The sequence below is a fragment of the Grampus griseus genome (assembly GCF_964374135.1).
Source record: "Grampus griseus genome assembly, chromosome: 2".
Classification (NCBI taxonomy): domain Eukaryota; kingdom Metazoa; phylum Chordata; class Mammalia; order Artiodactyla; family Delphinidae; genus Grampus; species Grampus griseus.
Genome location: NC_139018.1, coordinates 114723056 through 114737652, shown reverse-complemented (window position 1 = coordinate 114737652; position 14597 = coordinate 114723056). Strand labels below are relative to the sequence as shown.

The window sequence follows — 14597 nt, the reverse complement described above, 5'->3', positions numbered from 1 at the left end:
TCTGCGGGACTGGGTTATTTCCGTTATCCTGGTTTAGGATAGGAGAATAGAGAAGGTAGATGGCTGGAATATCTGTGGTTATGATTTTAAGGGCAAGCATATTAGCAAAAATGTGGTTAAAGTAACTGACCATAGGATCTAGACCGGATGGAAAAAGTGAAGCCAGGAAAATACTGATCAACTATGAGGCAGTTGAGATTTATGGGATTCATAATGAGTAGAAGAGCTGGTGGTGTGAGTTGGGGGGAAGTGAGGAGGGGAAATCCTGAAAGGTTATGGAATATGGGACTTTGACATTTCACTCATGGGGACAGACCTCCTGTGCTTACCCAAAGTGCTTCTGTTCGAACACTTCCACACAGGCTTGGCTCTCCAAAGCTGCTATGAGGCCCTTGCTGGTGAGTTGTTTGAGGGAGCAGAGCCAACTCCTTCCCCAATGACTCTGAACTTCTACATTCTGCCACTAAGGCTCCAAGTCCTGTTATTTTATATACGTCACTTTTTTCAGTTATTATACACAATGGGTGTAACAAACTAATATTAAGACAGTGTTGAAGCCCAGGCTCAGAGGCCAGGTGAGAAGAGCAGGGATATCAAAAGGAGGGAGAGTGAGAAGGGAGATGCTGAGGTTATCCAAGTGTAAAAAAATCACTGTGAAATTATATATATATATATATATTTACTTATTTATTTGGTTGTGCCGGGTCATGTGAACTCTTAGTTGTGGCATGCATGTGGGATCTAGATCTAGTTCCCTGACCAGGGATCGAACCCAGGCCCCCTGCATTGTGAGCACGGGGTCTTATTCACTGTGCCACCAGGGAAGTCCCTCACTGCAAAAATTCTGACTGAGGCTAGCTCCGGAGGGATAGATATGTCATGTGTTTACATCACTCAGAGCCAAAGCCTTCCTTGTGTACGCTGTGTCTAGCTAAAAAGAGGGAATGAGGAAGGTAAGTAGATATAAGATAAACTTTTCCCCATTCGTGCTGATGGAAAAGAGGGGCACATGGGAGCTCCAAGACACCCAATTCTGATAAGGATGAAGGGAGGTCTGGCCACGTCTCAGGGGAATAACCATAATAACCACGGTTAACAGCTTCCATTTATGGACGACTTCCTAGTCCCAGGTATTCTGCTGGTTACTTTATATGTGTTAGGTTGAACCATATGAAATTTCTGTTTTGTAAAATACAAAGAGTCAAATACCTGCACATTCATACGGTTCGACACACCATCTCATTTCATCCTCACCACAACAGCCCCATTAAACAGATATCACTGTCCCCACTTTACAGATGAGAAAACTAAGACTCAGAAAGTGAAAGTCTTGGTTTAAGGCTGCACAATCAGTAAGTGCTGAAACCAAACTTTGAACCCAGATTGTCCCAATAGAAGGCCAGAGTGCTTTCCAGCACACCACAGCTACCAGGGGAGCAAAAGAGTTAAACTTAAGAATTAAAAAAGGCTGGAACTTCCCTGTCGGTCCGATGGTTAAGACTCTGTGCTCCCAGTGCAGGGGGCTCAGGTTCAATCCCTGGTAGGGGAACTAAGATACCATATGCTGAGTGGTGCAGCCAAAAAAGAAAAAAAAATTAAAAACAAAAGAATTAAAAGACCCTAAGGTGTTACAAACTAGAGATTCTTGGAGTCAGCAGGGTCTCAGGGGGACTGTCTCAATCTTTACCCACCACCCGGGTTCTAAAGTAGAGAGGTAGCCGGAACTGCCTTCCCCTCTCCTTCCTCCCAACCACAAGGGGCGCCAAACGCCAACAGCTTTGCTCATAGGGCCCTCCGTGCACCTGCCGGGCCTGTCTTGTTTCTCCACGCACCCGCCCAGCCCCAGGGCGCAGGCGCCACCCTCCGCTCCGCACCCCGCTCCCAACCAGCGATCACTGCGCAGGCGCCCCAACCAGGCGTCGGGGGAGGTGGTGGGCCTAGGGGTAGGTCGCGTGGCGGTTGGTCCGAAGCGGGCCACGTGGTCACGGTGCCGCCGCGCGAGCGTGCGCAGAGTGGCTGAGCGCGGCCGTGACGGAACGACGAGGCGTGGAGTTGCGCGACCTCGTCCGCCCGGCCCGGCCCCCGCCCCTTGGCTTGCCGCTCCGCCCCCGCGGGGCGTCCCGGGCCGCTAGTTCCCTCGGCGGCGGCCGCGCGCGGCCCGGGGTCGCCGTGAGTACTCGCGAGGCCAGCCTGTGAGGCGGCCGCCACGGGGACGGGGCGGGGCGGCCGGGCCGCGGGAAGGGTGCGGGGCCCGCCCCGCCTCGGCCGGGGTGGATAAAGTGAGGGGCTTGCGCCGGGTGGCTCTGAGGGGCCCTCCTGGCCTTGACAGGCTTCGCTGAAGGCTGGGCTGCTGGCGACACAGATCGGGCACAGAGCTTCTTCCCCGGGAGGCAGGTGTTGGGTGTCTTTGGGGTCTCCGGAGGAAACCGGAGAAGAGCTTTTAATTGCTCCTCTAAAGGAGGCCTCAGGGCCTGTCCTGAGAGCGCGGTGGCAGCCAGTGTTCAGAGGCTCACGCCGGCCTCTGCCTCCGCCGGGTACCCTGGATAGCGGGAATCGCAGGTCTGTGGCTTCTCCCCCGCACTCTTTGTTACGTGGCCTAGGCTTTCTGAGAGGAGCACTCGCTGTAGAGCGGAGTAACCTGCTTGCCCAGTACCACAAAGCTGGGAGTCAAACCCAGAGTATAAACGTTGAGATCGGAGGCTTTGACTAGGTGTAAAGTTGTCACACCGGGGAAGCGCCCTTGGACCTAGGCCAGGACCTTTGTCATCCGGACTTGAGGCTTATTTTCATTTGGCCTGTCCCCGTGCAAATTCTCCGTTAGCTGCCATCATCCAAAGCACTGAACAACAGACACCCTTCTCTGGGCATTCTTCACACAGTCTGTATTTGGCCTGGCCTTTCTTGAAAGGTTCCCTGCTTTACCTCATTTGGATAAGTTAGATAGGTCTCTCTGGCTTAATTCATTAACAACACCCTTAAGTGGTTGTAACCAAATCACAGGAGGAGTGGCTGTAATTAGAACCTGTCAGATGTGCATAAGTCCCAATTCCACTTTACTCCTGACCCTAAGCAAGTAGCTTGACCTCCCTACACCTGATTATTCTATACATAACATGAAAGCTTTGAAATAGACCATGTTTCAGGCTTATTCCTCTTTAAAATGTCTGTGATTCCATGAATTCCATAACTACCCACCATTCCCCTTTTCCCCCTCTTCACTATTTAAACCCATTCTCCATCTCTCCAGAGAAATGAGCTTTGAGATTAGAAGGTGGGAGTCCCTTTCACTGAAACAGCCTGGTTTGAAAAAGGTGGTAGTTTCTGAATTGTCTTTTCCCTGGACAGGAAAAATTTCCTCTGAACTACCTTTTTCTCCTTGTGATAACGACAGAAACCAAGCAGCAACAGCCCTTGGAGAGAGACTAAGTTTTCTTGACTTCCACAGTGACAGAGAGCTTGTGAAAGTTGGTACTTCTGGCCTACGCTGTCATCATCCTACCACCCAACCCGAGACAGCCCAGGCTGGACATTAGTGCCTCCCTCTTTATTCCTCTGTGATCATCCAGATCAGCACCTGACTGTTTATTTTCAAATCTCACAAACACAGCCGCCAGATCTTCATATTCTGGTTCTCGGCTGCTCTTGAAGGTGAATGGAGTCTTGCTTTTTAAAATCATTTTTGTATGATTTTTGTCTGCGTAGATGTGTTTAAGTTCTTGTATGTCTCTCCCCTTTGGCTTACGTCTCCAGCAGACAGTTCATTCATTCATTCACTCATTCAATAAATGTGTGTTGAGGGGCTGACATTATAGACAAAAGAGTCAAAGCCTCTACCACCATAGAGCTTACATTCTGGTGGGAGATAAATGCAATAAACAAACATTTTGTACGTCAGAGCGTGGTAGGTGCTGTGGAAGAAAAGCAAGGAGGGGGGATGGAGAGTGCTAGTATGTTGTGTGTTGGGGTTTTGCTGTTTTATATAGGATGGTCAAGGTGACCTTCAAGCAGAGATCTGAAAGGGTAGAGGAGTAAGCCATGTGGGTATCTGGTTGAAAAGCATTCCGAGAAGGGTGGCCAGCAGGGGCAAAGGCTCTGTGGTGGGAATATGCTTGATAATGTTTGAAGAACAGCAAGAAGACATTTATGGAGTCTTAGTGATAATCTTCCTGTTCACATTTAGAGTTAACTTTTTAGAGAGAGCCCTTACAAGAGTACAAGAGTAGACTCTGATTTTTTTTTCTTTTTATGAAAATTTCCAACTATATACAGAAGTAGAGAGTGTAAGAAACCATTATGTACTCATCATTCAGCTTCGTCAGTAATCAACATTTTGCCATGTTTATTTCATCTCCCCCCCACCCCCCCACTTTTTGTGCTGGAGTTGTATTTTAAAGCAAATCTCAGATATCAGGCCATTTCACCTCTAAACTTCAGTTGCAGTTTCCTTTTGCATTTTTTTTTCTGCATATTGTTTTTGATGGGTCAGTCAGCACTGCCAGCTGGAGGACTGCTGTGCTGTTTGCCCTGGCATTGTGCTTTATAACTCCATTCTGCGTCAGTTACCAAGTTTAAGTTGTTATCTGAGGAACAGACCATAGGCCCTTGGAACATGCAAGGATTTAGAACAGTGGTTCTCAGAATAACTTGGAGGGCTTGTTAAAACAGATTACTAGACCTCTGGAGTTTCTAATTAGTAGGTCTCAGTAGGGGGTCTGAGACTTTATATTTTTAACAAGCTCCCAGGTGATATTGACGCTGCACATCCACAGACCTTACTGGAGAACCACTGATCTAGAAACCTAAGATTAAATAGAACCATGTTAAAGACCAAGAACACCTCTGTGTAAGGTTGGAGTGGATGAAACTGAGATAAATGCAGAGCCAAGAAGGCCTAGGACAGTGGTTTTTAATCTTGTGAAAGGGGTAGGGGTTAGTGTTTTTCTGAGCATTTCTAAGGATCATTATTACATTATTTGGGGAGTAGGTTCCAGGAGGAATCCAGGGCATTATTTTGGCTGTGACAACTCAGACTGTGTCTACCGGAGGATGATCAGTGTTGTTGAGGACTTTTAAACGCAGCTATGGTTGTTATATAAAGGCTTTTATGGATACTGGTGTTAAAAGAGATAATGACTCAATTTGGAGAAGTAACTAGAGGTAAAGAATCCAGAAAAAGAGTCTGCTTCTGATGGTGGTTGGCACTATGAAGAATATTCTAAAATGAACTGACTAGACTGAGTAGCATAAGCATCTGGTCCCACCGTCATCAATTTGGCTTCGGGGTTGATATAGCATTATGAACTAGAGCAAGAGCTTGCTTCAATCACAACTCTCCAGCTGGAGAACAATAATGTCTTATGTTTGCATAGTGCTTTCACGGTTCATTATTTTTAAAGAACTGTGTGTACAAGTGTGTGTACATGCATGCAAGTATGTCTCTGTGTGCAAGTGTCTGTACATATGTATAATAAAAGTGTACCCATAAATGTGTGCTTGTGTATATGCCACCCAGTTATTAAGTGGTGATGAGATCAATTGTTGTCTACTTTCTACAGGACAGTGACTTGTTACCACCACAACAGTAGAGCCTGCCTTCCTCAGCAGATCTCCAGTCAGCCCCTGACATCTCCCCCTCCCTCCCTTGTCTCCCTTTGTGGCCTCCTAAATGCCCATCTCGTTGGCCTGGGTTCAACTGGTGGTATGGAGGGGTGCTGCCTAGCACTGACCTGGGAGTGTGTGTGACCCACTGACCCAATGGTGAGAACTGACTGCCCAACTCTCCAACTGATCATCCAGGGGTAGATGGAACAAAGTGCAGACCTCACGTTTTCCCGGTGTTTTCCCTCCTACCCTTTTGGTAAATAGAGTGGCTATTTGAAGTTAAAGGAAGGAGAAGGGGCATGGAAACAGTATTACTTGGTGTGTGTATAGGGAGCTTTCTTGGGAAGGAAGGGAAGAGTTAAATACGGGTTAGAAAAGGAGTTATGAGACAAAAGAGCTAGGTATGCTTGAGAGCCATCTTGGGTAATGATCCAGAAGAGGCCAGCTTGTACTAGAACTTAGATATGCCTAGGAATCAACCTTGACATTGAAATCTTCCTCATGCCTCCCCCACTGGCCACCAGAGCCTCAATCATCATACCCCATACCTAAGAAGGCTAAAATTCCCTACTGCTTTCCTCCATGACACCAAGTCAGTGCTAGACCATGGATATGACCAGATTCAGGAAGAGAGTGAGACGCTCCCAAAGGGTGAGGGGAAGGGAGCAAAGGGATTAGGGCCTCAGTTATTCTATCCCAAGGGACCTCCCATTGTTTGTGGAAACCTGTTTCCCATCCTAACCCCACTCTGTTCCGTGGGATAACAGGGACCCAACAAAGGGTTGTATCCTTATTTCTCATCATTAGGACATCAAAGGCCAGTTCTGGAATGATGATGATTCAGAGGGAGATAATGAATCAGAGGAATTTCTCTATGGAGTTCAGGTGAGATTACAGCCCCCAAAACCCGTGATGGATGGTCTAAATGTGTGCTTTTCTCTGGATACATCAAGAATGAAAGATTATTTTGGAGTAGAGATGAAGATACAACGTCAGTGTCATCTGAGGATTGCCTTGTCAATGCTGATTTCATATCTTTGCTCTTGCCTGGAACTCATATCTTTCCCAGTGTAAACTACACCCTCTGTACATGGAGGTTACCCATATCAGGGGTCCGTGGTCCGTGGCCTGTTAGGAACCGGGCTGCACAGCAGGAGGTGAGCGGCAGGCCAGCAAAGCTTCATCTGCCGCTCCCCATCACTCCCCATTGCCCGCCTTACTGCCCGAACCATCCCCATTCCCACCCCCACCCTCCACCCCTGCCACCCTGGTCTGTGGAAAAGTTGTCTTCCAGGAAACTGGTCCATGGTGCCAGAAAGGTTGGGGACCGCTGACCCATATGTTCTTAGTTGTAAAACATTATTTTCTGGCTATTCCCTCACTAGCCAGCAGGGGTCGTTTCATTCATTAGGGTCAAAATTTTAGAAGATTATTCTACCAATGATTGTTTAATGCTATCACTGCCTAGGGCATGATCCTGAGCAGGAATGTTGGACTCTAGACAGAACCAATCTGAGTTATATTCTGTACTCTTCAGTCTGTTCTGAGTTCTTACAGAAGGGATCCCTAAGTGTCCTGGTCAGGGTTGAGAGAAGAAGCTGAGGCTTAAGGATGTGAACTCCTTAAGCAAAGCCTGCAGTTGGTCTCCTAAAACTTCCTAGAGTGGTGATGGAGGGAGACTTGTCTGTCAATGAGACTTGTCTGGTGGCCCAACTATGGCCACCACCAAAAGCCCCTTCACATACGCAGCTTTTGCTTGTATGTATTGCTGTAGTTTGATATCCCTGTTCTGGATGTTTCATCATGTTCTGTTTTTCATCTCTTCCCCTCTGTCTTTCCCCTCCACCATTTTTCCTCCTGACTTAGGGGAGCTGTGCAGCTGACTTATATCGACACCCACAGCTTGATGCAGACATTGAAGCAGTGAAGGAGATCTACAGTGAAAACTCTGTATCCATCAGGTGGGACTCTACTTCAGGGATGGCAGGGGACTCAGCCACTTCTTTCTGAGTTGTTAAAAGGGTAGAGGTTTTTTCTTTATGGTATGATAGGGGCGCAGGTGGTTAGTGGACCTTGATAAGTTTTGAGCTTAATGATGGTGGGAGTTATTTGGAATACTTGAGGTTGGCTGACAGGAGTAAGTAGGAAAGTATAGCCACTTTTCTTAGAAGTTCCCTCGTATCCTAGACTCCTCTAGGCTGATAGTTTCACCTTTGAGGTAAGAAGGGCTTCTGGCCTGGCAAAGGCCCAGATCATAAAAGTGGCTTCAGGCTGTAGCTAAGAACCTAAATACAGAGCTGCCTTCCACCCTTCCCTCTCCCTTATCCCCAGGCTCAGTTCTCCCTCCACCTCAGTCTCTGTTCCCTTCTTTCTCCCTTAATGAGTCTCACTTGTGGTTGCCTGTATCTCTATAGAGAATATGGAACTATTGATGACGTGGACATTGACCTCCACATCAACATCAGCTTCCTCGATGTAAGTGGTGCTGGTACCTGCCAAAAACATGTCTAGTTGGGCTTGTGGATTTTGCCATGTAGGCCTGGAGTCTTGTTCCTGACTGCTGTATTTGAAGCACATATTATTCATGCCTGTTTTTCCTAGATCATCAGCAGACAGTGCTGTGTGCATGTGTGTATCATATAGCGAAAACTTCAAGTCCATTCCTCTCTGCTGCTAAACTAGAAACTATTGACCTTACTCTTTTAGGAGGAAGTTTCTACAGCCTGGAAGGTCCTCCGGACAGAACCTATTGTGTTGAGGCTGCGATTTTCACTCTCCCAGTACCTTGATGGACCGGGTAAAGGCAGTGACTTTGGGCATGTGGGTGCTCTGTGTGTGGTCTCATCCAAAGTCCTAAGTTAACTGAGGTAGAGAAAAACTAGGAGCAAGACCTGTTGGTGTAATCTGTAGGCCATTGGTAGGAGCTTTTCAGTCTCTTCTCATTGGTGTCTTCATACCCTATTGCCTGATAGTCATGCCTTAAAGGCCTTTCTGTTCCCAGATATTACTTATTCCTCCCCTTCCCCTCAACTTCCAGTATAAGTTGAGGCTATCTGAAATTGGTCAGACAGTTCCCAGAATCTACCCTCTGCCTCAGATATTTCCCTTGTCCACCATTATTGTTTAGAGTACCCTTAGAATCTGAGGAAGCTAATCCACTGAACTGGGGCTTTAGACTCCCAGGAGGATAGACATGGATACATAGTAGGAGCTTTCTCTTCTCTTTGCAGAACCATCAATTGAGGTTTTCCAGCCATCAAATAAGGAAGGATTTGGGCTGGGTCTTCAGTTGAAAAAGTAAGAACTTTGATCTTTCTGGTTATGAACATTGAGGGAAAGAGAAATGGACATGTGGATGGACAGGCAGACTCTTGAATGTTTCCTTCCAAAAGTGTATTTCTGAGATATGCCCAAGAAAGACTAAAATAAATTTGGGGAGCCAAATTTATGGTTAGGTAAGGGAGCTTGTGTTTCTGGGGTATCTGGCCTTGAGGCTTCCTGGAGGTGAGAGGTGAAACTCATCAGTACTTAGCATTTAAGGGAAAGTGCAACCCTGGAATTAGAGTTATGCTCATCACATTTCCTCAGAGTGGGGGCTCTAGGATTTCAGACAGTTTTAATTTATTGAATATGTTGAGCACCTTGCTAAGTATTTGGTATACAATATTGAGAAGTAAACTCAGTCAAGTTCCAAATAGAGTCCAGTGGATACATGTTCTAATACAAGTGAATATGTAAGATTTAGAAAGAACACAGAGGAAGATGTAGGTGTAACTCAGTCTGGTGGCAGGTGGATGAATGAAAGATGAAAGGGAGATGATTACTGGTTTTCAAGGATGGATAAGAGTTGCCCATGTAGACAATGGAGTAAATAACATTTGCAAGGCCATAGTTATGTGAAGCAGCATGTGTGTAGGAAGCTTCAAGTAGTTATGTATTGCTAGTAAAATGCAAGGGGAGAATGGTAGGAACTAAAGTTAAAGCCAGAGAAGCAGGAAGGAGTCCAAATCAGAGAGGATATTGGGCTTTTGGGAGCATTGAAAGGTTTTAGGCAGAGAAACGACATGGTCAGATTTAGTTTTTAAAAAAACATTCTAGGGCTTCCCTGGTGGCGCAGTGGTTGAGAGTCCGCCTGCCGATGCAGGGGACACGGGTTCGTGCCCCGGTCTGGGAAGATCCCACATGACGCGGAGCGGCTAGGCCCGTGAGCCATGGCCGCTGAGCCTGTGCGTCCGGAGCCTGTGCTCCGCAACGGGAGAGGCCACAACAGTGAGAGGCCCGCGTACCGCAAAAAAAAGAAAAAAAAAACCCAAACCATTCTGGTAGCACTGTGCAAAATAGGTAGGAGGGATGAGATAAGAGACCAGAACTGTTTTAATAGGAGGCATTTGTAGAAGTCCATACATGAGATGATGAAAGCCTGAACCAAAGTACAACTGTAGGTAAGATTAGAGATGAGAGATAGACTAGAGAAATTTGCAGGGTTTAAAATCAATAAGACTTGAAGAATGATTTGGGTATGTTGTATATGATAAGAGCCAAGGAATAGTGGAATATTACTCTTAGGTTTCCAGCCTAGATGTCTGGGTAAATTATAATACCACTCATTTATATAGGGATTTGGAAGAAGAGCACGTTTGTGGGATGAGGACAGATAGTTATTTCCATTTTAAACATGTTGTTTAAAGTTAACTTTAGAATATTCCAGTGGAGATGCTCAATACAGAGTTAGATATGTAGATTTGATACTTACAAGAGAGGTTCAGGTTGAAGTTATATAGCAGTGTATGGGTGAGACTTGCACCCAGCGTAGAATATGAGATTGCTAAAGGAGAGCATGATAGAATGAGAAGAAAATAAAATCAAGGGCAGAACACCCTTTAACCCAGACAAAATAGCAGGAGTAGGTAGAGGAAGAAGAAACACTGAAGGTAGGTCAGAGAAATTGGAGAACAATGGGAAGAGAATAGAGTCAGAGAAGGCAAGGAGGAGCATTTCTACAAGGAGGGCCAGATGCCAGAGAGGATGAGTAAGAGGAGAACTTAGGAGTTCTGTTGGATTTAGCATCAAGGTGAGAGCAATTGTAGTGGAGTGGTGAAGGTAGAAACCAGAATACAGTAAGTATTCTGGAGAAGTGAGTGATTGGCAACAAAATAGAAACAATAAGTGTGGATTAAGAAATCTGGATGAGGATATAAGGGGAAGAGGGAGAGATAGCTAGGCTGAGGTAAAGAAACTTGAAACTTTTTGTAGACTTCAGTAAAGGAACTGACAGGAGAGGGGGATGATTGACAGATCAAGGTCCCATGGGGGGCTGAGATCTAGAGGACAAACAGCAATTGATCCTTAATAGGAAGGTTACCTTGTCTCCTGAGAATGGAGGGATCAAGTAAGGGTAGAAATGGAAATGGATTCTGTAGTAGGGTTGCAAAATTATGGAAGATGATATCTCATGCCTTCAGTTTTTTCTGTTGAGAAGAGAGATTATCAGCTGTAGGTGAAGTTAGGAGCTTAAAGAAGGTGATAAGGATTTAGAATAATAAGGTAGAGTGATACTAGAGAGAACTGATCAAGGACAAGTGAAAGGACTGACAAGACTAGCTGAGGGCCCAGCCCAAGTTGGAAACCATAAATTTGGGGATGTAATGTTTTGCCTAACAATGTCATACCCTTCGTGTCCCTTGTCCTTTTCTTCACTATTCATAAGGCAGAGGGTGGTACTCACCACTTCTGTTCCACTTTCAGTATAGCTCTTCTTGGCAGTAAATTGCCAGGTTCACAGCCTTTGAAGACTCACCTTTGAGATCTCCCTCTAAAGGCAAAGCATCTAAGAATTTTTCTGGTCCATTAGACTAGGTAAGGGAGTGGGAATTTACCCACGAAGGTAAAGAGGTACTTTAGGACAGTACATTTCCATGTGCTAAGATTATTATCAGTGGGGTCTTGAGACACACCTTCCCCTACAACAACTAGCTTTGCAGTCCCTGGGTCTGAATTTTAGATTAGTTGCCTTTCATAGTCCTATTTCTTGACCTGGGCTTCCCCTGCCTGAGCTTCTTTAAGCCTGTTGCTCTTTAATTCTTTAGGATCCTGGGTATGTTTACATCCCAACAATGGAAACATCTCAGCAACGATTTCTTAAAGACCCAGCAGGAAAAGAGGCACAGCTGGTTCAAGGCAAGTGGTACCATCAAGAAGTTCCGAGCTGGCCTCAGCATCTTCTCACCCATCCCCAAGTAAGTTTCTCCATGAGCTGATTATCTCTAATCACTGTAATCTCAACTAAGCCTCCACCCCACTTTCTTGATTATGTAAATTATTCTATCCTCTTCCTAGGTCCTCTAAATTCTGTACCTTTAACTACTAATACCACCCACATGGTCCTGTCCCCTATGTGTCTTTACCCTTCTACTCCTGACCCAGTATTCATATCTCATCCTTTATGTAAAACACAGTACCTAGCGCATGGTACATGTTTGGAGAAATGTATGCTAATCTCTCCATCTTTACTTTCTTCGACACTTATCCTTATTCCCTATCCTAAGGAGGCAGAGTCAGAGCTAATAGGCCCCAAGTCCTTGCTCTTATGGAAGGGCACATTGATATATTACCTAGGTTCTGGAAATAAATATTGCTCAATTCTTTGATCCTAGGCCTACATTTATCCCCCCTGGTGCCTTCTGATCTTCCCAAAGGCAAATACAAACCGAGATTTGTAGTTTTCCAGGTGCCATTATTGACAGACAGACAGACATTAGGCTCTTTGGGGTCCAACTATTTCTTGCCTAGTAGTTTAATCACACACACACACACACACACACACAGACACACACACACACACACACAGACACACACACACACACACACACACACTAAGTGAAACAGGCATCCTCTCCAGGGTATCATTCCTTACCTGGCCTAGGTGCTGCAGAGAATGACCTAGGCTTTGCCTTTGCCTGCCCTTCATGTTCCAATCTGAAGAACACATAGATAATGACATAAAAATCAAACCAGTTGTGTAGTGATCTACTTGCTTTGACAGTTTGATCCAATGGAACTTCCCTCAGATATGAGTTGCTCTTTGGCTTAGGTCATTTCATCTATTCTTATCTCCAGACCTCTTCTTTTTTTTCTTTTTTTTTTCTTTTTCTTTCTGGTCATGCCACGTGACATGAGAGATCTTAGTTCCCTGACCAGGGATCAAACCCGCACCCCCTGCATTGGAAGTGCGGGGTCTTAACCATTGGACCCCCAGGGAAGTCCCTCCAGGCCTCTTCTAGTGCTCATACTGAATCCTCAGTCTCATCACTTCTCTTTGCTCTGTGTTCAGGTCTCCAAGTTTCCCTATCATACAGGACTCCATGCTGAAAGGCAAACTGGGTGTACCAGAGCTTCGAGTTGGACGCCTCATGAACCGTTCCATCTCCTGCACCATGAAGAACCCCAAAGTAGAGGTGTTTGGCTACCCTCCCAGCCCCCAGGCAGGTCTCCAGTGCCCCCAGCACGTGGGCCTCCCTCCCCCAGCATGGACCTCTCCTTTGGTACATGGCTGGGGAGGGTTTGACTTGGGTGTCAGAGGGTGGGAGGGGAAATGTGGGAATACAGCTTCTCAAAATGGGGTGGGGGTCTGGTTGTCCAGGCATCATAAACCAAACCTGGGCATGAATCATGAGTGAGTAGAATGGAACACATTTTTTAATAGTTGTGAACTTATATCTGAACAGTCTGGCAGGCTTCTCTGATAGTATGTCATGAAGCAGAGAGTCTGGGGTTGGGCATCCCACGGAGATGTCATGTATGATTTTGTTAGGTTGTGGTTAGGACTTGGTAGTCAGCTACTTTACAGACCTATTCCACCTACCTTGAAGGGGTTTAAGGACAGGTGAGTCTTTTTTGTTTTGTTTTGTTTTTTCTGAGGTGAGTCTTTTTTAAGAACCTTGGCAAAAATGTCTGAAGGTCTTCTCTGCAGCTTGGGGATTACTTAGACTGATCAGCGTTAGGGCTTAGCTACTTTAAGAGAATTTTAGGTAGTGGGCGTGAGTGAGGTCTTTCTAGTCACCAGCTTCATAGGAGGTTCATGGAGTCTGTCTTTTTCCTCTCATCAGGTCAGTGGTCACTGCAAAAACATCCCCACTCTGGAATATGGATTCCTTGTCCAGGTAATCAAGTCCAAAGGTTCATTCCAAAGCCTTTCCCCTGTTTTCTGACCCATTTGATCCCCTAACATCTCCCAGCTCTTCAGTCAGTTAGCAAACATTTCCTGAACTGTTCTGCTTCCAGAACTATACTGAGTGTTGTGTGGATAGGAGAAAAGAAGGCATAGTTTCCACCGTCAAGAAGCTTATAGCATTATTGGGAAGACAACGCTTATAGACCACTTATGATCAAGTGCCAAATGAGACATTGCAAATGTTAAGTGCGCTGGTGCCAAGATGAGAGAAGGATTGACACTGATTTTCTTATGATCCCGGACATCCTTGCTCAAGTGGGCTTCACTTTTCCTCACAAACTTTCACTGCTTAGCCACTTCTGGTCATTTGCTTCTTTTTAAACCCTCTTTATTTTCCAGACATGGTTTCACTTTTTTTTTTTTTAATTTATTTATTTTTAATTTTGGCTGCCTTGGGTCTTTGTTGCTGTGCACAGGCTTTTCTCTAGTTGCAGCAAGCAGGGGCTACTCTTCGTTGCGGTGCGCCGGCTTCAGTAGTTGTGGCACTCGGGCTCAGTAGTTATGGCTCGTGGGCTCTAGAGCACAGGCTCAGTAGTTGTGGCACACGGGCTTAGTTGCTTCGTGGCATGTGGGGTCTTCCTGGAGCAGGGCTTAAACCCGTGTCCCTTGCATTGGCAGGTGGATTCTTAACCACTGTGCCACCAGGGATGCCCCATGGTTTCACTTTTGCATCTCCATTATCTTTGTTCATGTCATTCCCTCCACTGACCTTTCTCACTATATCTGCCTATTGCAGTCAAGTCTCAGATGCCAGCTTTTCCATAAA

The 14597-nt window shown here is 45.9% G+C and overlaps 1 protein-coding gene across 8 annotated transcripts in view; it reads left to right on the top strand.

Annotated features, from left to right (window-relative positions):
• The first annotated feature begins 2080 nt into the window (after positions 1–2080).
• PARP6 (poly(ADP-ribose) polymerase family member 6) overlaps positions 2081–14597 on the top strand; it is a 28201-nt gene continuing 15684 nt past the window's right edge. For 3 of the 8 annotated variants that reach the window (XR_014296417.1, XR_014296418.1, XM_082649208.1), the window contains exons 1-10: positions 2612–3648; positions 5556–5757; positions 6409–6486; positions 7468–7562; positions 8016–8076; positions 8308–8398; positions 8832–8898; positions 11688–11837; positions 12932–13142; positions 13707–13760. Coding sequence is in view for 1 of the 8 variants with exons in the window: in XM_082649208.1 (XP_082505334.1) it covers positions 5755–5757; positions 6409–6486; positions 7468–7562; positions 8016–8076; positions 8308–8398; positions 8832–8898; positions 11688–11837; positions 12932–13142; positions 13707–13760 (810 nt within the window). In the remaining 7 variants the exon portion in view is untranslated. The other 5 variants (XR_014296415.1, XR_014296416.1, XR_014296412.1 and 2 more) reach the window with 4 other exon arrangements.